This window comes from Natator depressus, chromosome 9, assembly GCF_965152275.1.
Source record: "Natator depressus isolate rNatDep1 chromosome 9, rNatDep2.hap1, whole genome shotgun sequence".
Taxonomy (NCBI): Eukaryota; Metazoa; Chordata; order Testudines; family Cheloniidae; genus Natator; species Natator depressus.
Genome location: NC_134242.1, coordinates 44,031,457 through 44,059,333, shown reverse-complemented (window position 1 = coordinate 44,059,333; position 27,877 = coordinate 44,031,457). Strand labels below are relative to the sequence as shown.

General features: G+C 42.0%; 3 protein-coding genes across 6 annotated transcripts in view; 2 read left to right on the top strand and 1 right to left on the bottom strand.

Annotated features, from left to right (window-relative positions):
- LOC141993455 (claudin-15-like) overlaps positions 1–7,536 on the top strand; it is a 32,726-nt gene extending 25,190 nt beyond the window's left edge. For both annotated transcript variants that reach the window (XM_074962997.1, XM_074962996.1), the window contains exons 4-5: positions 5,643–5,753; positions 7,124–7,536. In XM_074962997.1, coding sequence (XP_074819098.1) covers positions 5,643–5,753; positions 7,124–7,223 — 211 coding nt within the window. In that variant the 3' untranslated portion in view covers positions 7,224–7,536. The remainder of the gene's footprint in view (positions 1–5,642; positions 5,754–7,123) is intronic.
- A 1,574-nt stretch (positions 7,537–9,110) lies between these two features.
- DUSP28 (dual specificity phosphatase 28) lies at positions 9,111–11,968 on the bottom strand. Its single transcript, XM_074962995.1, has 2 exons — positions 11,501–11,968; positions 9,111–10,333 (listed from the first exon to the last, which is right to left on the bottom strand). The coding sequence occupies exons 1-2, from the start codon at positions 11,846–11,848 to the stop codon at positions 10,190–10,192; spliced, it is 492 nt and encodes a 163-aa protein (XP_074819096.1). The 5' UTR covers positions 11,849–11,968; the 3' UTR covers positions 9,111–10,189.
- Positions 11,969–23,904: 11,936 nt separating this feature from the next.
- Positions 23,905–27,877, top strand: part of ANKMY1 (ankyrin repeat and MYND domain containing 1) — a 51,375-nt gene continuing 47,402 nt past the window's right edge. For 2 of the 3 annotated variants that reach the window (XM_074963995.1, XM_074963997.1), the window contains exons 1-2: positions 23,905–24,153; positions 25,549–25,846. In XM_074963995.1, the coding sequence (XP_074820096.1) occupies positions 24,131–24,153; positions 25,549–25,846 (321 nt within the window). In that variant the 5' untranslated portion in view covers positions 23,905–24,130. Of the gene's footprint in view, positions 24,154–24,297; positions 24,422–25,548; positions 25,847–27,877 lie in introns of those variants that run through there. The other variant, XM_074963996.1, reaches the window with a different exon arrangement.

Below are 27,877 nucleotides of genomic sequence, written 5' to 3'. Positions count from 1 at the left end.
GATGGAGGAATTATTGCCAGGTGGGAGGACTGGGCCATGACCTCACTTTCAAGGAGTCAAGGAACATGCAAGCCATACGAGCCTCAAATTCTCAATCATGGCGCATTGGCACAGAGTGTATGTCCCTCTTTTCTATTGCCAGGCTCTCCTGTCATTGATGTGCCATTGCATCAGCTGTCTGTGACCCTTTTGGGGCTCTTAGAATGCAGAACCAAAGTTAATGTGACATGGAGCATTTACCAGCAAGAAATCCTCCAGATCCACAGGTGTGCTTGCTCCAAAATGGCTTCTTCTTTGTTCGATCCATCATGCTCCCTGAAATTCAAAGCCTCTCCTATGTGGCCAGAGATTTTTGAGGGAAGGTGGAACACACAGAATAGGTGGTGCTGTGCGAAGGACTTGGCTTTATTAATAATTATTTGTATTACCATAGCACCTAGGAGTCCTAGTCAGGGAACCCTCATTATGCTAGGTAGTATACAAACTTGGAACATAAATACAGTCCCTTCCCCAGAGAGCTTACAATCTAAGTGGAATGGATACAACTTAAACTGCATTTGGAACATCTTGGGAGCCTATTCATAGAATAGCAGTAACAGCTTTGGAGGATATGACAATGATGGACATTTTGGTATCCTGGCTTCCTGTCTAGAGAATAACAGTGTAATGATATGTTCCCTCAGACTAAATGGAGTTTGGTTAAGAGTGTCTTAAAAATAGCCACCACCAAATTTGAGTATAAACATATTACATAATAGAATGACTTCTGCCCACTCCAGGATCCTTTTCTCTGAATGTAATATAAATTCCAAAGAAAGAACTTGAAGGTAATATATTACCTTTTCAGAATAACATTAACAGTTTAAAATTGAGAAGCATCCAGGAAAAATTACAGGACCTCTTACCTTTGCTCCATATCCCCACCCTTCCTCTGTCTCTAGGCTTAAAAACTTACTTGTTCAGTATGGCAATAATCCATATCCATCTTTCCAGGCTATACTGTATACAGAACTATCTTCACTATCTATTGGGAAATGTTAAAGTGGATAAAGGGCAGATCTTTGGGATTTACACTTTGCAATGGGCAGGGCCCAAATTTGTCAGCTCGTAGTACAGAGCCGATGGTGGATGTCTCAGCCAGCTGCCTTGGTGACTCAACTGAAAGAAAGGGGAGGGCATTTGGAAGCTGGCTAGTGCATGCTTCCTGAGACATTAGGAATCTATCAAGCATGGCCTATATGCTGCTGCTTCTCTGAGCTTTGGGAACCTTTTAGAAAAGCAATATCTGTTGAAGTTGCATGAATGCCTCCTTGTAGTACTGGCTGTTTGGAGCTGGAGCTGAAGCTGTAAGAAGGTGTGCTGTACCTGACAACCTCTGTTCTTTCATTTCTTGGCTAGCTGTGGGTATATGTTGTGTTCCTGTCATCCCAATTCAGTTTAATCTATGAATTTCATTACAGTGCTCTCTATTCTTTCTTCCATTTAATTAATAAAGCTGTTACATAAAACAGATCCTAGCAGATACCTATGGGACACCCCTGGCCCCCCGATCACTTCATTCCCTCCCTCCCACCTCATACTTAGTACATTGTTTATCATTACCCTTTGTTTATGTACCTTTATGTTTATTACCCTTTCACCAGTTTTCAATACATATTTTTGAGTAGGAGGAAGTCAGGAAACTCATTAGTTTTTCCCATCTTTGAGTTAGCAGCTGGCTCTGTGTAGATATTTTTTTCTGGTTTACTTGTCCAAGACTATGTCTACACAAGAAACGCTACTGTAGTGCTGAAGTGTAGACCGTTACTACAGCGACAGAAGGAGCTCTTCCACCTCTCTGAGAGGAGGGTAACTAGGTCAATGGAAAAATTCTTCCATCAATCTAGTGCTTTCTTCACTGATGCTTAGGCTGACTTAACTGTCCCTCCAGGGTGTGAATTTTTCACATCTTTAGGTTGACCCAGCTACATCATTCAACTTTCTAGTGTAGACCAGCCCCAAGCCTTTCTCCTCTTCAGTGGGCAGCTTTTCAAGACATATTAGTTTGTACTAACTCATAATGAAATTTTCCTCAGCTCCTTTAGCGATCAGCCCTTTCTCCCTAGCTTTACTTTGTCTCATTTGTTCTTGAAGTTGATGATAATGCCAATATTTTGTAGAACTTATCTCTGCTGTTCCTTTTTGAATAGTGTGGATCTCATTTGTACTTTTTATTATTTTTCCTAGAAAACACAAATCTGTCCTCCCTTGGCTTCTATGACTCCATTCTCTCCAGATTTTTTACTCTACTTCTCTGATTCTTCTGTGTGTCCTTTTGAGCAGGAGGGGCTATGGGATGCTGGATCCAGGACGAGGCTGGGGGTTGGGGTGCAGGAGAGGGTTAGGGGTGCTGGCTCTGGGAGGGGGCTCAGGGCCGGGGGTTGGGGTGTAGCCTCCTGCGGCTCCCGGTCTGCGGCGCAGCGTGGCTGCTGCTAAAGCAGGCTCCCTGCTGGCCCCGGCCCCATGCCACTCCCGGAAGGGGCCAACATGCCCCTGCGGTCCTTGGGGCGGGGGCACGTGGCTCTGCATGCTGCCCCTCTCTGCAAGCATCGCCCCCGCAGCTCCCCTTGGCCATGGCTCCCCGTTTCCGCCAAGGGAAGCTGCGGGAGCAGTGCCTGCAGGCAGGAGCAGTGCGTGGAGGGAGACCCCTGCTCCCAACCCCCCAGGGCCATGGAGGTGGCTAGCGGGGGGTGGGGGCAGAGATCTCCCTCCGTGCACTGCTCCTGCCTGCAACCCAATCCCCTACCACAGCCAGGTGAAAGTAAGTGAGGGTGGGGGAGAGGGAGCGACGGAGAGAGGGGGGGATGGAGTGGGGTGGGGCATTGGGGAAGGGATGGGGTAGATCCTGGGTTGCCCTTAAATTAAAAAAGTGATCTTGGGCGTAAAAAGGTTGGAGACCACTGCTTTAGAGGATTCTCTCCCCATCCCTTTCTAACATTATGTTGGGGTTCCACTAGGCTCTGACCTTGGTTCTGTTCTCTTCTCCCTCTACACTTTATCGCTAGGTAATCTGTCTCACAAACACAAATTCAACTACAATCTCTGTGCTGACTACCCACAGAGCTATCTGTACTCTGGACCTGTCTCCTTCTGTCCAAACTAAACTCTCAGCTTGTGTCTAGCTGTCAGTTCAAATTCAACCTGGCTAAAACAGAACTCCTAATTCCCCCCTGACACTCTTCCCACTGTCTCCTGTTTCATACACTGTAGACAACACCACCATCCTGCCAGTCACTCTCATCTGTAATCTGGGCATCATCTTCAACTTGGATCTCTCTCTAGGTCCTCACATCCTGGCTGTGTCTAAATCTTGCAGATTTTTCAGCATAACGCCACTAGGATACAGCCTTTCCTATCCGTCCACACAGTTCAACTATCATCTTGCGTCCCAATTACTGCAACATTCTTCTCTTTGCCCTTGACAAATGCAATCTTTCCCCATTCCTATCCATTCAGAATGCTGCTGCAAAGATCATTTTCCTTACCCATCACTTTGACATGTCACCTCATTTTTTGCATGGTTCTGACTCATCACTTTCCATGCCTATCCCCAACCTGTGTATCACCTCTCATTCATTATTGAAGGGTCAGCTCCTGATTCCAATCTGCAGCCATAGCTCACTTGTTAAATTTTCAAACAAGTACTTTCGTGCTTTCTCCCATGCTGTCCCTTACCCTTGGGAGAAGCTCCTTGTAAACAGCCACAAAGCTACAGTAGAACCTCAAAGATACAAACACCAGAGTTACGGACTGACCAGTCAACGGGACACCAAGTGAAACCAATCAGGCAGTAGCAGAGACAAAAAATTTTTTTAAAAAAAGCAAATACTGTACTGTGCCTGTATTGCATCTTAGAGATAGGCACATCTGGGCTGCCTGTCCCCACCCCCGTGCACGGGGCAGCCACTAACAGCAAGACGCTGGGGCTGCCAGCCCAAGGCATCCGGAGCTAGCCAGTAGAGCAGGAGCAGCACTGGGATCTGCACCGCTTTCACTCCTTCCCCACTCCCCAGGGAGGGGGACAGCTATTTTTACACACACCCCCTGCCCTGAGTGGGAAAGCTTGCAAACTCATGCTGGTGCTGAGTATGGAGCTCAGCTGCTGCTGAAACCGGGCCTGGAGTGTCAGCTGCTGGATCTGGAGTCCGAACTGCGCTTTGTTCAGTGTTACGAACATTTCAGAGTTATGGACAGCCTCCATTCCTGAGGTGTCCGTAACTCTGAGGTTCCACTGTACTTCAGTATCCTCCTTCAGCTTCCTCCTTCAAACTCTCCTTTGCCTTGATGCCTATAAAACATGACAGCGGTTAGGCTGCAGGTGTGCTGAGACCACAGCATGTCGTGCTGACCAATATTGTCTCATTGTTTCCTTGTACTCATCTATTTGTCTATATCCATCTGTTGTTTTATATTCTAATTGCAAGCTCTTTAGGGCAGGGACTGTCTTTTTTTCTGTGTTTGTACAACATCTGGCACAGTGGGGCCCAGATCCATGACTGGGATTCCTAGGTACTGCTATCATACAAATAATAACATTAAGCTCTCCATTAAGAAGAAAAGGGTGATGGGTTTGTATCTGGCATTGTGAAAGATTGACTAAACCAGTCATTCTTGACTATTTATTACTGATATTCAGGGTTAGTCCTCCTTACTGTTACCACTTGCTGGTAATACCAGGTTAGATATGAAAAAGCTGGATGTGAAGAGAACTCCAGTTGACTACATAGAGTTAAGCCCTTCAGGAAGTCCACCAGCTGTTATTAGAATATAAGGAGAAGTCTAAGGGTGAAGCAATCTTGGAAAAGCAAAGACTAGACTGGATGAGAATCTGTATTCAGACCTGGTATGAATAGGCAGAAGTTCCTTTGCTAGAAGGAAACTAAGTTTTCTGCATTACAACAAGAGAACCATATCTACAATATGCACCTATAACATTGCTGTCTTTGAGATTTTTAAGGTTGCTACTTTCAGATCAGTTCACACTTTTAACTAAATATTTTCTTGGTAGGAGTGCTAGATCAGACACTAATTGCTTAGCTGTTTACTAGTCTTCTACAGTGGGGATCTGTATTGGTAATTCTGTGTAGGAGAAAATTATTACTCTGAAGAGATAATACTGAAATCTCCAGATGTAAGTGGATAAGTGCAGTAAACCTTTTTCCCCTTTTATCTTCAAGCTGTTGCTCCATGTGTTCTGTTCTCAGACACTGTAAATATCAGTCCTTTATGACCAACTCTTCAGTATTTCTAAGCAATTACCTATACCCCTTTATCTCCATGTTGCTTATTAATTTTTTGTTCTTTAAATCCCTGATTCAGCAAAGCACTTAAGCAGAGATACAAATGCTTACATTATTGGCCACATCATCTATTATGTAACATTTAATTGGGTACTGAAACTAAACTGCCTGGTTTATAATTCTCTGCATTCTTTGCCAAGAATGATGCTAGCTTTTTATACAATTAGCACATCTTACAGCTAGTACAGTGTAAAATGTATTACTGCTTCATACAAAATATATAATAATATAATGGAGAAAGCTTTAAATCTTCTATGTGTGATCCCGTTGTATGATGCCTCCATAAAATCCTTCATATTCCAGGTATGAACTAGGAGATGCACTGTACTTAGGCTGGGCTGGATCGATTTTGTCTATGCTTGGTGGGATCTTCTTGACTTGTTCATGCAAAAGGGGAAAAAGAGGAAAGCACAGGTAGCTCTTCATCTTAAAGGTCAAAATAAATGATATATTTCAATCAGTGCCAATTTATGCATAGAAAGTGGGTTTGTCCCCAATTATCCACTTCTGTATTGTGTAGATGCAAAAACTAGAGGCTAGGACTGTCAATTCAACACTGACTCTTGCCATAAACTTGTGATGTAAACATGTATATACTCTTTACGCCTATCCTTCTGACCTCTGACACTGGCTTGTAAAAATTTGAAATAATCAGTTTTATATTTTTTATAATTATGGGCAGTGTTGGTGCTTCTAATGAACGTACAATGGAATTGTGCCAGGGCTGGCTCTAGGTTTTTTGCCGCCCCAAGCTCTGAGAGCGCAACTGCCCAAGCAAAAAAAAACAAACAAAAAAATGGCCGGAATGCCGCCCCTGGAATTGTGCCACCCCAAGCACGTGCTTGCTTTGCTGGTGCCTAGAGGTGGTCCTGAATTGTGCAATCAAAGAGCAGAGCTTCCTTTGTATTGGTAAAACTGCAATACAGATCTTTAACTTTTTTTTGTATTATGGCAGTAGTGCCATAATTTTCTAATCATATTTTCACTACCATTAAAAGGATCTAATTCCATTTATCTTGCAGAAACTAAAATCCTTTTCCCCCAAAGCAACTGATACAGCTTAAGAAATTCTGAGATTTTTCATGTTTCTCGTAGAAAGGTTTGTTTAGCAATATGTCAGATAAATCAAGTTTCTGGCCTGACTACTTATCCTTTTTCATTGGAAAAATATAATCTTTATTTGAAATAAGTCAGACATGTAGCAGTTGTCTGGGAAATGGTTGCAGCTGTCAGAAATAGCAGGTCTGTGCACCCTTGAAATGTCCAAGCAATACTAGGTCCAAGTACATATAAACCACATTTATTTAAACCTTTAAAAAAAGGTGATGCACAGAAGGAAGAAGCATGTTGGATGATGCTTTACTTAAACATTAGAAAAAGCTGTGTGAGAACAGCCAATGAAGGACAGTATTACGTTGCGCATGATATACTATTGCATATTGAGCCTGGTCCAAAGCCACTGAAGTTGATGGACAAATTTCAATTGACTTAATAGGGCTTTGGATCTGACCCACAATGCACTGACTCTCTAATTTTCAAATTTGATTTTAGTAAGTCCTTCAGTGAAACCTAGTACAGAATTTAAAGCTCTGCACTATGGGTGAGATCCCAACAGCGTGGACCCAAGATAATTTCCAACTAAATTTTTTATCTTGTTGATTTGTGTTAAAAATTGCAACTAGCATAAATAAAGACTCCTGCTTAGATCAGTTAAACTGATTTTGTCAAAGAGCATGTGGATGTATAGTACTTAATTATTTACAGTTCATTTTTCTTAATTACAGTGACCGCAAGTATGACTACTCAGCTGGCCAGGCAGCTCATCAGCCATGCATTTACACCAAAAATTCTGACACAGTCATGACATCTAAAGATTATGTGTAAACTCTTTTTATTTTTTTAATTGTTTGTACGTTAACATCTTGTCAGTCCAAATAAAAAGAAATTAATTTTTGAGTGTTCTAGTTCAGGTTACAATCTTTATCTCAGTATTGAGGTTGTTCTATGTTTTAATACTTCCATCTGGGAATATTTTGAAAATCGAAACAGTTAAGTTTCTGGAAAGATATTGCCACATGGAGATTTCCTGTTCACTGACAAACCAAGCAAAACGAAGCCATAATGTATGGTGTACCCTGACAACAAACCAAGAGTAATTGTTAATCTATTTTTGACTGGCTCAAACTGTGAAACTGACATGCTGCAACTAATCACAACCTAATAAAACTACAGTGTTGTAAAATGTACTGTAATTTTATTAATACTTCGCTTCGTATTTTTTTAAAAATGTTTTAGCTTTTAAGAGTAAATAAGAATTAACCCTTGTGTGATTTGCAGTTCTGAATTAAAGTTGTTTTGGGTAGTATTAATGAAATGTTAATTTTATTATGTTTGCACTTAAAGACATGTTTTATTGATATTCACATTATGTCTAGTACAGAGGTTCTCAAACTGGCACCCGCCTAGGGTGTGTGGAATGTATTTGGGGTGGGGTGAGAGGCTTTAGGGGAAAAAAAACTTACTGTGCACATTTTACCCATAGCGATGAATAACTAGCAAAGCTGATTCCTCCAGACATATCAGGCACTGTGCATTTAACTGTAGATGACTCTGTGCATTTTCATGGATTTCTGTTAAGTTTGCACTGGATTATAAAAAGTCATGGCCATCTCTATATTAATCTGTTTGCTATGATGTGATGTGCACATTTAATTGTAAAAACAATGAGGAGTCCGGTGGCACCTTAAAGACTAACAGATTTATTTGGGCATAAGCTTTTGGGTTTTTTACCCACAAAAGCTTATGCCCAAATAAATCTGTTAGTCTTTAAGGTGCCACCAGACTCTTAGTTGTTTTTGTGGATACAGACTAACATGGCTACCCCTCTGATATTTAATTGTAAGCATGGACCACAATCACAGTTTTGCTTTTGCTCTTATTGCAATGGATCACTGGCTCATTTGTGCAACAGAAAACCCCCCAGCTCAAGTGAAAAACAAAGAAGCCAAAATTTGATTCAAGTGAAGGACTGCTGCCACATACATTGGTATAGGTACTTCTGTGGCATGAGAGGGGGCGGGAGGGTCACAAACTACTATAGACACAAAGCAGGGGGGGGGCGCAATCAAATAACTTTGAGAACCACTGGTCTAGTATGTGGGATTTGTAGTGGAACTTTTTAAAAAAAATTGCAGAACACAACACACTAAAATCCTTGTCCAGTGGATGGCAAATATATAAATAGAATAATATACAAGGGATACTGCAAACAGTCAGGAATGGAGAAACCAGCTGATAAAGGGATGCATTATCTATCGGATGCCTTATTCCCAAATCATTGATTACATTTTTACTTATTGTTTTGTGGATTTAAAAGAAAAAACCCACTGAATTAGAATTGTCTAATTCAAACTATTCCACAGTGGCTCTGTTCTGAAGTAATTTTATGGTTGTAACTTTCAGTCATTAGCACTTTCATCTCAAGTTACTCTGCTGCTGGGAACACCCTTTGTATTGTATAAGCATTTAGTCATTAAAGATTAGCTAACCTTTGTAAAAATTACATTGGTTTGCTGAGCAATGCCAAATTAAATTTCACATTGACAGTTTTACAGCTTTCATAATTGTTTTTTAAATTTCAAATGTATTAAAACAGTTCAATAAAATAATCCTCTACTTTTGTCGATTCTGAGCCCCATGATTAAATTTAAATGTAGCCCAAGTTGTAAATTTTATCTGTCTCCAATGTACCCAGATAACATATTTCCTATGAAATCATATAAGGGCTCTTAGCAGAAATATTGTTTTGTATGTGTGATACAGAATGTTTTTATACTGTGGTGATCTATTCAGTAAGTCAGTTTGGGGACTGTTAAATCTCATTTGGTTTAGTAAATGGTAATAGAATGGATGGAGATTACATTATAATGCCAGTTTCTTCTCCTTTGTGTCTTTTAATTGTTTTAATATTGTGATGGATATTTCAGTACTGCTGAAAACAAGGAAAAACTCAGCTAATTCAGGCATAGAATGAGCAGTAGCTGTGTAAGATCCCACACAGAACTCTGCCAGTATTCAGCCTGTGGTCTACAATGCCCCTCTATTCTAGTTCTAGACCTACTCATGAACAAATAGGTGAGGGCTGTCAAATTTATTTTGTGGAGAGGCCAGATTGCACTCTTAATTATTGCCCAATGGATGGGGTACAGATTTGAACTATATACTGTTCTAGGCACAGTAGTTCTCTCACTGATGTCATTGGGAGCTTTGTACCAAGATCAAGGGTAGAATATAGCCTGTATGTAGTAATGAAAAGTTATTTGTTCAGTATCCTATTGTCATATTTAGGATCACTCAAAAGGGAAAACATGCTCACCATTAGGACAGGGCCACTTTTTTCCCTTTCCTATCCGTTCATCCCTCTTCATTTCTCTTCCTTGCTTCACTCTGTACCTTTTTCCCTGCCACAATTTCCACCACCTGTGGGCTGCTTTCTTACCCCTTTTCATCTGCTAAAATGATCAATAGTTAAAGCCTAATGAAGACTAAGTATTTAAAATTAGCACCCCACAGAGCTGAATGGAGAATCAGGAAATTCACACCTCATGTCATTGTTGTAGGTTTTTACAGGATTGGGGAAAATACTGCTTTGGTTACACTGTTCATATTTGGAAGATTATCTTTACACCCATAAAGGTTAGAATTTTTTTTTTTAAAGTCTGCAGAATCTGAATGTCATGCAAACCTCAAAAATACATAGAGAAGGCTGGATGTATTATGTTCTTCTAGTTGGTTTTGCAGCCCTGCTAGGCCTTTCAGAAGCAATTGTGTTTAACTTTGAAAAAAAAAAATTAATCAGAATTATATTTGGAAGAAATCATTTTTTCAGAAGAATGACCCAACTGATGCTGCATCTGTAAATGTTCTTCATATCTCTGCAGCTGAGACCAGAATCCTGTGTTGGGCTCTACTCCTGGTCTGGCAGTCTTCACAGTCTAGAAGAAGTGACAAACATTGCATGTGTAGTAGAAATTGTGCAGGAAATCAGGCAAGATATTTCCCCCCTCCCCAAGACCTCTGAGAAAGTAGATTTTGATACTTATGTGGGAATAATTGCAAAAATATACAAAACAAGCACATTTCACATATGCCAAAGAATATATGTTATCATTTTTTGAGTAATCTGATCTGTTGTGTCTAGGGAAGTGAGGGTTAGTCCAGTTCCTAGTGAAGTGGCATCAACATGACAATCATCTTAATTAGTAACTTTTCTGGTAGGTCTAATAGAAAGGCCAAGGGTGAATGCACATATAGACTGAGCCCCACTTGGAGGGCATTCCAAATCAAAGTTGAGGCATTATTAGTATCTAAGGGACTGTTTATCAGGAACAATAAATATTGTCTCTGTGCAATGTTTGGCTATTACATAGATAACATTGCTATGAAGGAGATCAGGATTAACACTGCCAAGTGATATCTGCACAGATTTGCTTGATTTTTTCCACTGAGTGGCTTTCTCTGTCTACACCTCATTTTATGTTAGTTTGCCATGGATTTGCCAATGCAATCAGGACTGTTCACAGAAACAGCCAGCTTTCTTTGACTATTCTGCTGTGTTTTCTTAAAAAAGATTTGACTTGGTAATTGTATTTGTTCCAGAAGCCTAATTTTAAGAGCTTCCCTTGTCCACTCAGGGACCAAACAGTTAGCATGGGATTGTGTCCAATCATAACAGCTCAAATTTGGAATGCTGAATATTCTTAAACTGCTTACAAACTACAGTCCAATAATAATTCACAGGATTTCAAGTGAATAAATTTGAAAGTGTTCATACAATTTGTGAATAAGATTGGAAAAGGAAAAAAGCATGATTTGCCCTGCTTTTATATATAATAAAATGGGCTAAGGACACTAAAATGCAACTATAAAACTACATCAGATTTTGTCAGTATTATCAATAATGGCACACCTTTGTGTCCAAGTTCAGTAAAGCAATTTAAAGAGTTTTATCTCCAGGTGCTTATTTTTTTCAGATAGGAATGCTATCTCCTATGTTGTTTATTTCTTGTGGTCTTAGGAATTGGGTCATTATTCATAACATAATTTGAAATGAATTTCTTATCAAACATAAGAGGTATAACTTTCAAGCATGAGTACAGTACCTCAAAGGCATCCTTGAGAGTGAGATTTTGGTGTCTCATCAGATAGGCAGTGCAGATTGCTGCAGATCTGCTGCGGCCATTTTTACAGTAAACTAAGCATTTTCCACCACTTCGTACTGTGTCCTCTATGGCATTGCTGCACTGTTCAAAATAGTTATACAAGTCCTCCAAAGGGTCATCAAAAACAGGAACCCGCAGGCTTCGAACTTGGTGAAGGCCTGGGAATGGCTGCTGCCTGGAGACATTAATACAGAATGTAACTCCCTCTTGAGTGAGGAGTTCTTTGTTGCAAGCTGATCTAGCATTACTGATTAGCAAAGAATCAGTGATCTTACAGAGCTGTAACATTGGCAACAAAGGGTGGAGTGTCACCACTGCCCTGTGACGCTTTCATAGGCTGCTTTCCATGAGAATCATTAAGGACTGTGGCAGAACACAAAATGATACTTAAACCCTGATTAATTGAAAGTGCAGTTTGTTTCCAGCAGCACTTTGGCTTGTTTCTGCTGTCCTGTGCCTTAGCCATCTGTGCTGTGCTATATTTATTCTACACTTACTGTACCAGAACTAAAGGATTCCTTCAGGTCCTAGTGCCGTCTTTAGTGGGATAGAAACATTTGAGAAATTAAATCACATAGCAGAGCCCACAGAGCAGTCTTAGAACAGCTTAGAAATTTGAATAGCACCAATTCCTTCAACAATTTTGTAGTTTCCTTAACACAAAAATAAATTAATCTGCCCCAGGACTCCTGCTTATTCAGAAAGTAATACTACTGTAACCCCTGAAATATTGACCAGGTAGGAATAAAATGAACTCAAAGCAAATAGAATATATTGCACCAAGTCTGGAGCAGTGGATTGTTTTTAGGAGCTTGGAGTATTTTGTAAAATGCTAATGCTAATAGAAAACAGCACGCCCATTTTGCTGAGCACAGCTTTCTGAAGCTTGCAGAATGTTTGGGGGATGAAAGTTTTCAATAATTCTGCACTTTGTGGATAAAAAGTGAGCAAAGAAATGATATAAAGATATTGATTATTATGTCACAGGGTGAGACTCACCCCTGCAGTGCCTCCTACTGGTCTCTCAGAGAATTAGCTCTTCCAGCCTCCAGAGTGCCTTCTGCAGGCCAGTGTCTCGCTGCCACTGGCCCCCCATGTCCCTCCCAGACCCTGGTGCCCCTTGGTAGTACCCCCACAGATCTGGGTCTCCCCCTCCCAGGGGAACCCCCACCCACTTTCCCCACCTCACCTCAGTCTTTGGCTCCTGCCAGTCACCATTGAGCCCCCACACACTGGGGCAGGCTACAGTGTATAAGCCAATCATCACAGGCAAGGGGGTTTGGACCTGCTGTCTCTGCCTACCCATGGGCTTCCCCTGCAACCCCAATACCCTGTCTTAGGCCATCTGCCAGGCCTGCAGCCTGGGGCTTTTCCAGTCTGGAGCCTCCCAGCTCCTCTGGCCTTCCCCAGTGCTGCTTCACCTCAGGTACCATGGTATGCTCCCCAGCAGCCAGGCCTGTCTCCCTCCATAGCTAGAGGAGACTATCTGCTCCTGGCCTACTGCCTTCTTATAAGGGCCAGTTGAGCCCTGATTGGGGCGTGGCCACATCTGAGCCTGCTTCCCCAAATCAGCCTGGGAACTGCTTGATCCCAGCCACAGCCCTCTCCTGGGCTATTTTAAGGCTGGAGCCGGTGACCACCCTGCTACACACACACCCCCTCAAAACCCCCACCCCGGGGGAAGAGGGACCTCTTGGCCCAGGCTCCCTAAAGTTGGCACTCCAGGGTCACCCCTTCAGGCTCACACACCTCCTCTCGGTGGCCTCCCAGCTTCGGGCCACCTCCCGGAACTGGGCCTCTGCCTTCCGACGGGCCAGCTCCGCGGCCTCCAGCCGCGTCTGTAGGTCGGCGTCTCCCGGACCCCCCGCTTGCAGGGTCTGGGTCCACTTGGTGGCTTGTTCCTGGACCACCTGGGCCCCAGCCTCTTGCTGGGCCCACTCAGTTTGAGTTTCCCCATTGGCGACCGGCTCTGCGATGGTCTGGGTCCCGACTCCCTGTTGGGTCCCCGCCATCTCCGCCTCTGTCGCCTTCTCCAAATCCAGTGCGGCCCCCTCCAGGCACCTCCATCGTCCAACCCTCAACTCCTTTGAGGGGGCAGTGCCTCCTAATGTGTCCTGGGATATGGCAGCCCCAGCAGGCTCCCCGTCTCTTTGCTGCATTCACTCCCCTTCGGTCCCTCTCAGGTCCCACCCTTCCACCAGGGTGGACCTGGACCCTCCGACTTGGGCCTGGGCATGTCCACTGCATGTGGCCCTTCTGCCCACAGGCCGGCAGCCACCTGGGTTTCCTCACCCAGAGGACTGTCCCCAGAACTTGCCCCTCTCTGTCTCCTGGGTGAGGCGCCTGGCCCCCCACCCCAGTAGGAACAATCCCTCTTGATATGCCCGCGCCTCAAACAGGCATAACATGTCTGTCCCTCGGCCACAAGCCTCCTGGCCCTGGCTCTCAGCCTCTCCACCACTCCTCTGAAACCCATTCCTGAGGAGGTTTACCAGGATTCCTTTACCAGCTGGCCCAACTGTTCCTGGAGAGTCTTCTGCATCTCCTGGATTCCCTGCAGGTGATCAGCCCCCTTCCGCCGGGGCCCAACCAGGGACTCCACATAGAAGACGCCCATGTACCTGGGATTACTCAACCTTGCCTGGAGACTCAGCAATGCCCCCCAGACATGCCTGGACTTCTGTTCCCCAAGCATATGGAACTGAGGGTATAAAACAGAACACAGGGGCCCCATACTTGGCCTTTCTCCTTCCCCCACCTATGCTTCAGGAAACAAAGACAAAGACAAGACTCCAACAGAGGAGACCGGCCTGGTTTAAGGGACAAACCTGTATATTAAGAACTGCAATATCCAGTGGGGTCAGAAAAGCTGCTTAATCTAGATGTTGCCCAGTCTAATCGGGTTGAGAATTTAGACTGTGTGCATATATTTTCTTTTCTTTTGGTAACTAACTAACTCTGACTTTTTGCCTATCACTTAATATCACTTAAAATCTATCTTTTGTAGTCAATAAATTTGTTTAACTTTTTATCTTTACCAGTGAGTTTGCCTGAAGTGCGTGGCAAATCTGCTCAGGCAAATCTGCTCAAATCTGCAAAGGCTGGTGTATGTCCACTTTCCATTGATGAAGTGGTGAACCAGTTAATAAATTTGCACTGCTCATCTTGAGCAGTGCAAGATGGCATCTTCCTGAGGTACAGTGCTGGGAGCTGGGGTGATTCGGCCGGTGCTTTTCTCTGTGTGATTCATGAGTGGCTCTGGGATCATTCATGCAAACTAGCTGGGTGCGGGAGCTCCACATGCACTTGTGCTGAGTGGTAACAGCACCTGTAGGGGTTTGCAGTTGGTCACTAGCAAGGCATTGTGAGAGACAGCCCAGGCCAGAGAGACTTAAGGGGACACAGTGGTCCGATGGTCCCAGGCTGCACTCCAGGGATCCCATCACAGTGGCGCAATGAGCTGGGTGAAATACACAGCTTGTACTGAGCAAAATTTGCACTTCATACACTGGTGTAAAGATTTAATTTGTATAAACTTGTCTTAACTAGGCACCTCTCTTAGATTTGATGTTTGCAGAGAAGATGAATGTAGTGCCACTTGCCTTCTTGTCCTGTCTGGGTCTGTGATTGTCCATGTATCCTGGGGGCGGGGGGACAAGGACTAGCACAGGGCTCATGGTGTCATTCAGCCAGGTCTCAGTGATGCAGCTTATATTGGGTGCTTTGTCACTGATGTGGTCATGGATTGTTTCTTGTTTGTTAATGGCAGATCTTGCATTGATCAATATCATCTTTAGTTCATGTTGTTTTGTGTGTTCTGCTTCCAGTCCATGCCTAGTAGTGGTCTTGTGCAGCATATAGGTGTTAGATGTCTGGAACTTGTTTCTTATGTCCATTTTTCCATTGAACTGAGATAGGTGATTATGTGGATTGTGCTAGGGAATAATCTGAGTGGAGGAAGGATTGGCTGGATATCCAGATGCCATGGGAAAGGCATGTCTGTTGGATATTTTTTGGAACTGTAACCTCGTTGAGTCCTGGGAATGGTTGGAGCTGAAGCAGTGTGCTCCTGGAGTATTGGTGGCATAACAGCAATGGAAATAACAGTAGTGACAATAATAATAGATAGGATTGAGGCCAGTAGAAAGAGAATGTGCGAATGGCATCATAAGAATGACCATATTGGGTCAGACCAGTGGTCCTTCTAGCCCAGTATCCTGTCTTCTAACAGTGGCCAGTGCCAGATGCTTCAGACGGAATGAACAGAATGGGGCAATTATTGAGTGATCCATCTCCTGTCGTCCAGTCCCAGCTTCTAGCAATCAGAGTTTTAGGTCCACCCAGAAGATGGGGTTGCATCCCTGACATCTTGGCTAGTAGCCATTGATGGACCTATCCTCCATGAACTTATCTAATTCTTTTTAGAACTCAGTTATACTTTTGGACTTTACAACATCCCCTGGCAATGAGTTCCACAGATTGACTGTGCATTCTGTAAAGTAGTACTTCCTTATATTTGTTTTAAACCTGCTACATATTAGTTTCATTCGTGAGCCCTAGTTCTTGTGTTATGTGAAGGGGTAAATTATATTTCCCTGTTCACTTTTTCCGCACCAGTAGTTATTTTATAGCCCTCTAACACATCCCCCTTTAATCATCTCTTTTCTAAGATGAACAGTCCCAGTTATTTTAATGGCTCCTCATATGGAAGCTGTTCCATACCGCTAATTATTTTTGTTGCCCTTCTCTGTACCTTTTCCAATTCTAATACATCTTTTTTGAGATGGAGCAACCAGAACTGTATGCAGTATTCAAGGTGTGGGCATACAATTGATTTATATCATGGCATTATGATATTTTCTGTCCTTTTATCTATCCCTTTTCTAATGGTTCCTAACATTCTGTTAGCTTTTTTTGAGTCCCGCTGCACATTGAGCAGATGTTTTCAGAGAACAATCCATGGTGACTCCAACATCTCTTTCTTGAGTGGTATCAGCTAATTTAGACCCCATCATTTTGTATGTAGAATTGAGATTACATTTCCCAATGTGCATTACTTTAACTTATCAACACTGAATTTCATCTGCCATTTTGTTGCCCAGTCACCCAGTTTTGTGAGATCCCTTTGTAATTCTTCACAGTTAGCTTTGGACTTGACTATCTTAAGAATTTTATATCATCTGCAAATTTTGCCACCTCACTGTTCATCCCATTTTCCAGATCATTTATGAATATGTAGAACAACACTAGTCCCAGTACAGATCCTTGAGGGACTCCACCATTTACCTATCTCCACTGTAAAAACTGACCATTTATTCCTACCCTTTGTTTCCTATCTTTTAAGCAGGTATTGATCCATGCGAGGACCTTCCCTCTTATCCCATGACTGCTTACTTTGCTTAAAAGCCTTTGTTGTGTGATGTTGTCAAAGACACTGTGAAAGTGCAAGTATGCTATGTCCACAGGATCACACTTGTCCACATGTTTGTTGACTCCCTTAAAGAAATTCTACAAGGTTGGTGAGGCATGATTTCCCTTTCCAAAAGCCATGTTGACTCTTCCCCAATACATCATGTTCATCTATGTGTCCCAGTATAATTCGGTTCTCTACTATAGTTTCAACCAATTTGCCTGGTACTGAAGTTAGGCTCGCCTCTGGAGCCTTTTTTAAAACCAGTGTCACATTAGCTACCCTCCAGTCATCTGGTACAGAGGCTGAGTTAAGTGATAGCTTCATACCACAATTAGTAGTTCTGCAATTTCCTATCAGACATCCATTTACTTGATGTTTGTCATGACGCCCTAGTGCTCTTACTTACTTTTGGAGAGAGGTGGTTTAAGTGACTTGCCCACTGGCATCACACAGGAATTCTGTGGCAGAGGCAGGATTAGAATCCAGTTCTCCAGAGCAGTATTCAACTACTTTAACCATGAGACCTTCCTTCCCCTTCCTGCAGTCCCCTGCCTCATTCACTACTTCTGCAACAAATGAGGCAGAAGTCTTCCAGGCACAGTCTCCTTCTTTACACAGTTGTGATTCATCCTCAGAGCAAGCCCATCCCGTTCACTGAATGAGGCAGGGATCCTGTGGAAAAAATAGTATGTGATCATGTAATTAAAGACGGTATCATAATGCATACACACAAGGGGGCTGAATTCAAGTTGTACAGGCAATTTTAATACTATCATTTCCTCACTTTTGGGTGCTCCAATCTGCAGCCTTAATAATGTTCTTTCAGCTTTTGTGTGTCTAATTTCCTGGTTTTTTTTTAAAGCAAACTGAAAAAAACAAATTCCATCATGTGGCATCATATTGACACCACCGTGGGTCATCGGCCTGGTTGGAACATTTAGATCTACCACGCATGCTTAAAACTTATTTTTCCCAAGTCTCATTCTTGGAAATGTCTGAACTGTTTTGACTGAAGCTTTCCCAAAAAAATTCAGCCTGAGGCAGACACCTGGCATATAGAATTTTGGCCCAAATGGTTGAAGTAATAAACAACTGAAAACAGGATCTTATAATGGGAATTGTGCAACCTTAAGAACAGGTGGCACTACCAGCCCCACCTATAGTATTTTATGATCTTTAACATTTTGTAAATAATGCCCACATATTAAGGTGATTGGTGCTCTTACACTAAATGAATCAACATAGTGTGTATTGTTAATAAACTGCTTTGGGAGGAGTGAAAGGTGCAATATATTGTGAAATCCGATAGGCAGAGATATTAGTTAAAAATAAAAGAAGCAAGAATTAATATATTACAGGATAGAAGCACCAAAAAGAGTTTCTATATATTTAAATGTATGAGTTGACAAACAGAAGCCTTTAGCCGAGTGAAATAAATGATTGTTTACAGAGGCAATATGTGGAATCCGTTAATCTCTTCGAACATAAGCACTTTCCTACATGACATCTGTCTAAAGCTCCAGAAACAGGAACAAGACTAAAATAATTATCTCTTTCATATATATTCAGATATTCCCTTCATTCTTGAGTGACAGCTCCTCCCCTTCACAGTCACTTATGCAACATTGACAGGGTCATTTTGAGGGAGGTGGAAATGAGATTTTAAAAAAATTGTGGGTACTTTTTTGTGTCATAGTTTTTGAACAATTAGGGTACACTTTGGTAATATTTTCAAGCTTTTCTCAACAATCATGAAGGATAGAAACTTACTTTTCTATTTACACATATGCTGAAATTCTCACCTAATCACATGCCTCCAGGAACTGGGGCATTAGGAAAAATGCCAAATATCATGAGAGTTGGCCAAACTGTCAAAAATTAACATGAGTCTGTTGTTAGAGCCTGCTTATTCTGGCTCTCTGGGCTCAGTCGTTTCTGATCATTGTTTTAGTTATTAGGCCCAGGGTACTAGGATGAGGCATGGTCTCTTATTTTGTAAAAATATTTTAAAAACAACAAATAGATGGTTCCTGTATGAACACTGGTTTGAATTCACTCTTGAAGCTCTGCTGCTATTCAAACACAGCTCTCACTCCACTCTTTTTTAAGTCAACAGAGCCACCTTGAGTAAATTTTAATCTTTTTGGAACATGGAGATTGTTGGATTGAGGTTCATTTACTCAGCTGATGGGTCTAATAAGTATTTATTAAGACAAAACTCATTTTACTTAGATCAGTTACTCAGAAGTGGGAAGCTCATCAGGACTATCTCATCACAGTTACTGCCAGCACCGGACAATACAGCTTCAGCTTCCTTTTGTTACACAAAACTTATAAATATATTTTTGTTATCTTTTCTTATACATATGTATTCGTCTCTGATTTCCATGTTAACTCTTCTACCCCATCAACACCGGTTTAGTGTTAGTTCAAACTGGTCTGTTCTAGCTTTTTAGTTATTTTATCATTTTTTTGTTCTCACAAACATGATTACTCTGCAGTTTCTGACACATGCAGAACACTAAACATGATTATTCTGCAATTGCTTACACTTACACTGTTCTGCATATGCTTATGCTGTTAAACGTTATCAGAACAGACTCTTAAAATCTGCAGCATGCTTCTGTCAGGTCTAAGTTTGCCTTCGCTCCCAACACTCCCCACCTTGAAGAAGCTGTGGAATCCTTTCTAGGTTGTCATCAAAGCCTGTATTTCAGATACATCTCTTCTTTCCCAACTGCCTGACCAACCTCCTAACCTTCCAAATAAATACACTTAACACCACTACTGGTATGGCTTGGACAATAACAAAGCCCATTGATACCATGAATGGTCCCCAATGTTGTACACTAACTTCCACCATGTGGCATTTCCCAGTGTATCTTTGTCATTTTGAATACTTCGACTCCCCTGTCTCAAGGTCAAGAAATGTTCTGGACATCTGCTCATTAAGGCCTGCACATTTAAACGTAATGGTGGTATGACTTGGCCTAACTGTAGCACAGAATCTAGGGCAGCGCCAATCAGAGGGGCATCAGCTGATACATTGTGGACCTCATGCTGGGGAACTGGAAAAATTACCTTTTCCTTTAGTCAAGTAACCTTTCTTGGAACTAAGCAGAACACTGGCCAGTCATAATAATATGTTTGTGTTCCATACTGGAAGTGTCCAATCCAAGAGATTACACAATATTTGCCTTATCCAGCCCTTGAAACCTTGGCTTGACCTTATTCATATTGCCTCAGCTGTACCGTGCTATTTCAGGTCTCTTCATCTTAGGGGAATACACATGCTGGCAATGCACTTTGGAGTACATCACAATGACATAACAAGGTAGTATGCCTCTTGGAACAACATGAGGGATCTGGAGCTTTCCAGACTTCCCTTCCCTTCCCTTCCTTACCAGAATTTGAGGATGAGTGGCATATACCTTTAAGATGTAACCTGCCATGATAGGTTCCTGTGTACTATGGACTGAGGCCTGTGGGCATTGGTACTGCTAGTACCATAGGAAGGATCCATGTTTCATCAAGCTTCCCCTTTTCTCAGCATAATAGATCCTTTAGTAGTGCCTACCAACCCAACATCGATCTACTTCTTTTATTTTTTTCCCATTGTTCTAGCATCTTATTTGTTATGAACCTAGGCACTTTCCCACCTGAATTTCCTTTAGTCCTGCCTGTAGGTCCTGTATTAGGAAGTTGCTAATTGATACATTAGGATGGTTGATGATTTTTCCCATTTCATTGATTGCTGCTTCCATTTCCCTAAACCTGTTATCCTAGCATCCTGAACATCCTTTAAATCCTCCCCTACATGCTCATTCTGTTGTTTGTTTTACTTTGTTACCAGGTGTTGTAATTGAACTCTCATTTTGTGATTTTTCTTCCCACAATACTGTGATATCCATATGATTCCATGCTGAAGTTCTCGATGCCCCAACTCCTAATACTGTTCTTATACCTTTATCTCTCTTCCCTGACTCTTTCCCTTCTCAGGCAACCAGATTTCCCACAATTCCATCCCATCTATTGACTGTCTGAAATTTTGCACCCCTTTTGCTATCAATTGCATTTAGAAGTGCATAACATTTTGCATGACAGAGCTGCTGTGGTAATATAAAATTGGTTAAATTCAATGCTACAGGTATCATTTGGTACTGTACATTGTTATACATAATCTCATGTTCACGATTTATCACTAGTCCATTGCCAGGTCCTGCTTCTGTTTCTGGACATGGTTTACCATCTTGCTTCAATTCCAGAGTAGGAAGCATTATTACTCTAGTATGTTCAGGAGTGGTAGTGGTACTCTGCCAGTCCTTAATCACATTCAGAGAGAAGGTCAAAGTCTCAATCATTTTCCTGGCATGGTAGGTGGATTCATGGGCAGTAGTTTGATGATCTGCTAAAGTAACTGTAATATTTCCAGCATGTGTTAGCTGCATGCTATAAATGGTTAGGTTAGCCATTACCATCCCATTTAAACACACAGCCTCTTTTAGGTCCCCCAGTCCAAGTCCCTGCTCCTGCGAGTTGCTTGTGCTGCAGGATCCTCCACCTTGGCTGCAGTCCAGTCAGTACCAGAACACTGTAGGCTTTCCTGCATGACTACCTAGGAATCATAAGGCTAGGGTGGCAGTTCCCCTCATGTACTATCACTGTCTTGTTCCTCTGTTGTATCCCGAATCCCACGGACCCCAACGCAGTGTATATTATGCCTTTCATGGTGATCAATCCCTGAAACAAAACAAATAGTCTGATTTCCTCTTTTTACATCAGTAGATTCACTTCTGTCCTTTGCTCCACATGGTTTCAGCTGCATAGCATGCAACCATTGATTCACCACCCCTTTTTCATCCTATACCCAAAACAGGTATACTGATGGACTAGTCTTGTCCATTGTATATTAGGGATCCTCCCAACTGGCTTTTGGAAAGAGCTGGTTAACTGAGACATACGACACAAGTTCCTGATTTCCCACTCCTTTATCAGAAGCTTGGCCATCAAAATATCTTTTAATTTTTCATTGGACTTCCTCTATATTAAGCAGCTTATATTTCTAAACTGAAATTTAATTTTTATATTTCAGCTTTGAATAAATTTTTCATAAGTGAGAACTTTTTTTTTGGCTTAGGCTCTATTAGCTGTTGTATTTTAGCAAGGTTCTGTTTTACTGCTGATTTGATTTCTTTATTCTTTTCTGAGTCTCAGCCAACTTAGATATCGGTACCCCTACTTTAAATGAAACTTCTGATGTCCGTGAATGTTTGACAGATGATTCACTACTTTCCTTTGCAGACCTCCCTGGAACTGGAGAAAGATGCTTTTATTGTTATGATTTGTTCTTCCAGACCTTGAGTAGTTTTGTTTCTATCCCCATCTGAAATTCCAAAGTTTTGGACAAAAGGATGTGTTTCACTACTCTTAGTAGTGAAACACATATAGTAGTAACTTTTTAGTGGAAATTTTTCCCTTTCTTCTAATAGCAAATGAAGTAATATGATTTTGACTTATACTTAATGCTCTGTAATAAAAGCAATTTGATTTTTGAATGAAGTAGTTGCTAATTGTACATTGAAACTGCATCTTATATAGTAAGTCTATCTCAGATATTTACAGGATGCCTCTCACCTTGATATTTAATGCAGATCTAATGGTTTTAGATTATTACCGGTTTGCTGGTCTCTCCTCCTGATAGACTCACTCTTATGGATTTCCATCATGAACTTTGACTCTGGAGATTATAGCTTTTACAAAGTAATTCCAAGTGGAATGTCAGAGATTCATTTTGGGACTGTAAACTTTTATAGAGAATAAAAAAGGGATTATTAATGTACAATGTTATAAACTCAAGTACTCTTTCAAAGCAGTTCACCAACCTGGAACTGTTCTTACATTTGAATTGGCTCCCCACCCCACACCCTGCATTTAAAAAAATATCTTTTCCCCCCACAAGCTCTTGTCCACAATTAAGACTGAAGGACAAATTTTACTGGCCTTACTCTTGTGAGCAATCTCCCCACCTTCAGTAGCAGTACTCTTGTAACTTAAACAGGATTTAACCTAAATTAATTAGTAGGATTGTTTATTACTAGTTGAAAATCTAATGCTGTGAGTTTTCTTTAAAAAATGTCCCGTGTTAACCTAATAATGACATCACACTAAGGATAGACCACATGCATGCTGAGTAACTATGACCTCTCCTTGCCCTACTAAGGAATCATGTATGGTTTCCTAGCAACCTAAGAATTTGAGGCTTTACTTTCTAGTCTGCAGTTGCAAGAGACTCTGGGAGGCGGCACTGTTATCTACAGACTCAACAGAGAGAGCAAAAGCAGCAGCAGATAGAGGTTTTCTCTCTCCACCTGCCCTTTGTTACCTGAAGGAGAAGGTGTTACACTTTTCATTTTTTGTCATGCTCTCTGCTCCCAAATCTTGGCCTGGAGAACCAACGGCTATGTCTGGAATGCCCCTTCATGCCCTCCCAGAAGGTAGAGCGTGGGGTGCGTGGTTTCCTGGTTTCTGAGAACTCAGGAAGTTGAGTGGGGCAGCAGGGGTTAAAAAGAGGGCTCCAGTTTTCTACAGATGGCACTGATAAGCCAGAGCGAGAGGCATTTGGGAATAAGCAGGGGAATAGAAAACTTTTTAATGTGGGCGTGAAGTTAAAAATAATAAAATAATGGCTGCTGAATATTCCTTCAGTGCGTAGTTTTGTGCCATCATTAAATTTGTCCATCCCCCTAGTAGTGTAATAAATGAACGTCTGTGCCAAACTTCCCCGCACCGGGGAAGCGCCGCTCCCCTCGCAGCACGGGCGGGCCCGGCCCGGGGCCAGCACTGGGTGGGGGCGGGGCTTGCTGGGCCGGGGGGGCCAATGGCAAGCAAGGGAGAGGCCAGTTTCACAAACACACACCTGGGTCTCCATGGAAACCCGGACTCTGGCACAGTCCATGTGGGCTCGGGGGACGGGGGGAGGGGTTGGAGCGCCCTGTGCTGGAGCCGGCGGGAGGCGGGTAGTAGGTCGGTGTCCCCCTCCGCGCTGGGGCTAATGCTGGACTCGCCGCTCCACCCCGCGGGACCGCTGCTCCCTCGCGCCCCCGCCCCAGCAGTGGTCGGGCCCGCGACGCTGGCCGGGGCTGCGCTGGGACGGGCTGATGGAGCCACCTGCCGCTGCTGGGTGGGTGTCGGGGGGAGCTCGGGGTTTCCTGTGCCCAGGCCTGCAGCTTGGGCGAAGGGCAGAGAGCGCAGAGTGTGTGTGTGTGTGTGTGTGTAGTACTTGTGCGTGCCGGGGCTTGGAGTGTGTGTGTGTGCACAAGCGTGTGGGAATGGGCATGTGCAGTACTTGTGTGTGCGCAGGGACTTGGAGTTTTCGTGTGCCCACGCGTGGGAGCGTGCATGTGTGTCCAGGAGCGCGGAATCCATGCATACACGTGAATGCACGTGAAGTACGTGTGTATGGCAGGGTTGGGGTGTTTGTGTGTGTGCACGTATGTGGTAGAGAATGTGTGTGCAGGAGCTTGGAATGTGTGCATGGACTTGGAGGGCATATACATGGGGAAGTGCAGTTGTATACAGGGATTCCAAGTGTGTGTGTACATATGTGGGATGTGTGAAGTATGTGTGTATGCAGGGATTGGGGTGCTTGCGTGTTCACATGCATGTGTCAGAGGGTGTGCAGGAGCTTTGAGTCTGTGTACATGCATGTGCCATGCTCCATGCATAGGTAGGGTTACCAACTTTGGTTGGATGAATTCCTGGAGGTTTCATCACATGACATTATCTTTAATTAAAGATTAATTTTAATTCCTGGAGACTCCAGAAGAATCCTGGAGGGTTTGCAATCCTATGCCTGGGGTGTGTGAAGTGCATGTGTTCAGGGGTGTGATGCCTGCCAGTAGGACGGTACCTTGGGGTGTGATGTGAAAGTGGGATTGTACATGTGAGGGTTTTGGGTATGTCATGATGTACGTGAGAGTTTGTATGTGTATGTGTTGGGGGGAGAGAATATACACATTGTATTTCGGTTTGTCGGTGGCAGGTGTTAATGATGAATGTGTTCTAAAAGTGCATTGTCAAAGGAATCTGCATTTGTTATGTTCTTAGAAGCTCGTTTGACTGTATGTGTTTGGGATGGGAGCCATGCTTTACCAGTTGCAATGGGGTTTGTGAGAAGTGTATACCTTCAGCTCTGTGTTGCTTTTACTTTGGTACTAAATTGGAATGGTTATCCAAAGTACTTACTCGTTTGTCATCATTTTCATACATATCTCCTATGTTTGATTAACTCATTTATATTAACAAGAAGACCTAGTCTTCTCGTTCTATAAAATGGCCCATTATAGAGGTGCAGCCTATTTAGTCTGGACTTCTGGAATAATATTTTTCCTCTGCCTTCAGTATGTTCCTTGATTTTATATACCATCAGTATTAGGTATTGTGCAGTAAACAGTGTGTGTTTGGAATGGTTATATTGGAGTTAGATTTTTTATTCTGTGTGAAGCAAAATAGTTGCAGCTTCATATGGTGTTAGTCTGGGACTCTGATTTGAATTTTGTGTCTCTTCTGAGTGTAGTTTCAGGCTGATCAAAGAAGATACAGAAGGTGATTATGAACAAGGTTCTAGTCTGATCAGAGAAGAAGAAACAGAAGATGATGTTGAACAAGGTTCCAGTCTCTTGGATGAAGAGGAAGAATCTCAGACGGAAGAAGATAGTGAACAGTTAGTGAAATTGACTGAAGATGACATTAGCAGTAATAGGATCATACTTACCAGTGGCATTCAGGAATGGCCAGATGGTTCCAGTTACAAAGGGGAATTTGGGTTTGATCTAAAGCTTGGTTATGGAGAATTCTCATGGGTCAATGGTGAGGTAAACTGGTTTATTCTATTTAAAATTTACATTAAGTGCATGTCTATCTGATGGCAGGTTTGATTTGTACATAATGATGTTAAGGAAGACACATTGGTAAGTTTCTCACTCTTCAAATCAATATACAAAGGTGTAATAAATAAATAAGTCTCTGCCTGACAAATAGGATGTATATTTTTGCCTTTTACAAATGCTGCATTTATGGTGCACAACACAGTATGCTGAAAGTTCAGCAAGCACTGCTCCTCATGCTAAAACTGGGAGTTCTGTTAAAGTTATTAACATAAAATAGGTTTCAGAATAGCAGCCGTGTTAGTCTGTATCCACAAAAAGAAAAGGAGTACTTGTGGCACCTCAGAGACTAACAAATTTATTTGAGCATAAGATGAAGTGAGCTGTAGCTCACGAGAGCATATGCTCAAATAAATTTGTTAGTCTCTAAGGTGCCACAAGTACTCCTTTTCTTTTAACATAAAATAGGTATGTCAGTATGTCCTATTGGCAGCCACTGTGTTGCCAAATAGTTACAGAACGAAACATTAACTGCGTGGGATCCAAATATCAGAAATTGTAAACTAGTTTGCATTTGCTTTGGTGCTTGTAGTTTTAATATCGGAAGAAGAACTTTTAAGGTTTAAACATTAATTCAGTTTTAAGGCAGGATGGAAATTAGTTTACAATCTGATATTCAGCCATCATTTTGTTAATGCCAATATAAGTTTGGCTAATTGTCATTTTATGTACCTGACATTACTTGTAGGCTACCATCAATGACATTTATCAGATATTATCTTATTTCTGTGCAGTATCAGCCATCTTAGTAAGAAATCAAGATTTCACTATGGTATTTCCTCCTTTGAGTGCTAGCAGTTTGATCATGCCACCGTTTCATCTTTTAGGCCTTGACTTTCATACTGTCCTTTTGCACTTTGGACTTGAACATTCGTTCCTCTAGTTGCCCTACTGTATTCTCCTTTCATAGTCCATTCTAAAAATCCAACATCTACTTCTTTGTCTTGAATTTAATATAGGAAGTTGTGTTGTTGAGCAGTGCCTTTTTGATATACCAGTCTGATTACTCTAAATGGGATTGAGATCATCCCATATGTTACTTTTTGCTGGAGAACTGTGCTCTAAAAGTTAATACTTCTAGTCCTTTGGGAAGTTTGCTCAAATTCGTGTCTGCTATGGAGAAATATTACATTGAATAAATCCTTCTCTCACTGATACTGGCATTTTATACTTGGTCTGACTTTGTGTGACTAGACTTTCAAAACATTTATTGTGCAGTGGATTAGTCAAACATAATCACAAATTTACCCCTGTTATACAGTTGTAATATTCTAGACAGTCTACTTTTGCAAACCCATCTAGTGAAGAAGTATAAGGAAACATGCTACAAATATAAATGTTTACATACACTTGCATCTTTCTGATACTCTTACTTACACCGAACTAGATAGATAGATCCAGCTTTTTTTTTTTTTTTTTTTTTTAAATAAGCAAGAAGAGGTGAAACAGGTGCTTTACTCTCATATTTATATTTTCATTGGTGGGACATTACAACAGTCGAGAACTCTCAATGTCACACTGTTACTTCTTAGAGTGGTTCTGTCTCTCCACGTGTTGGTTAGTAATATAATAACAGTAAAAATGAAACCGGGTTCAAGGTTGCAGGTAAATCAATTTGTTCTATTACTTCTAAGATTTAGCATGGCCTCAGTCTGAGTATCTATAGATTTATCATATTAGAAGATGGTTGCATTGTGGTGGGAAGATGCCAGGTTCACTTAGTGGTACCTGCTGAATTTGTGAAACTTATTAAAATGCCCTCAGATATTTACATCAGAAATTGTGATGGAGAAACAAGAACCATTTTTTGTTGTTGTGTGCCTAGCACAATGGGGCCCTGATCTAGGACCTGGGGCGTAGTCAGTACTGCTCTAATACAGCAGTATTTTCTAGTTGGCTGAGACTGGGAACTAGGAACTCTGTGTCCTAATCATAGTTCTGTCATTGGCTTGCTGTACG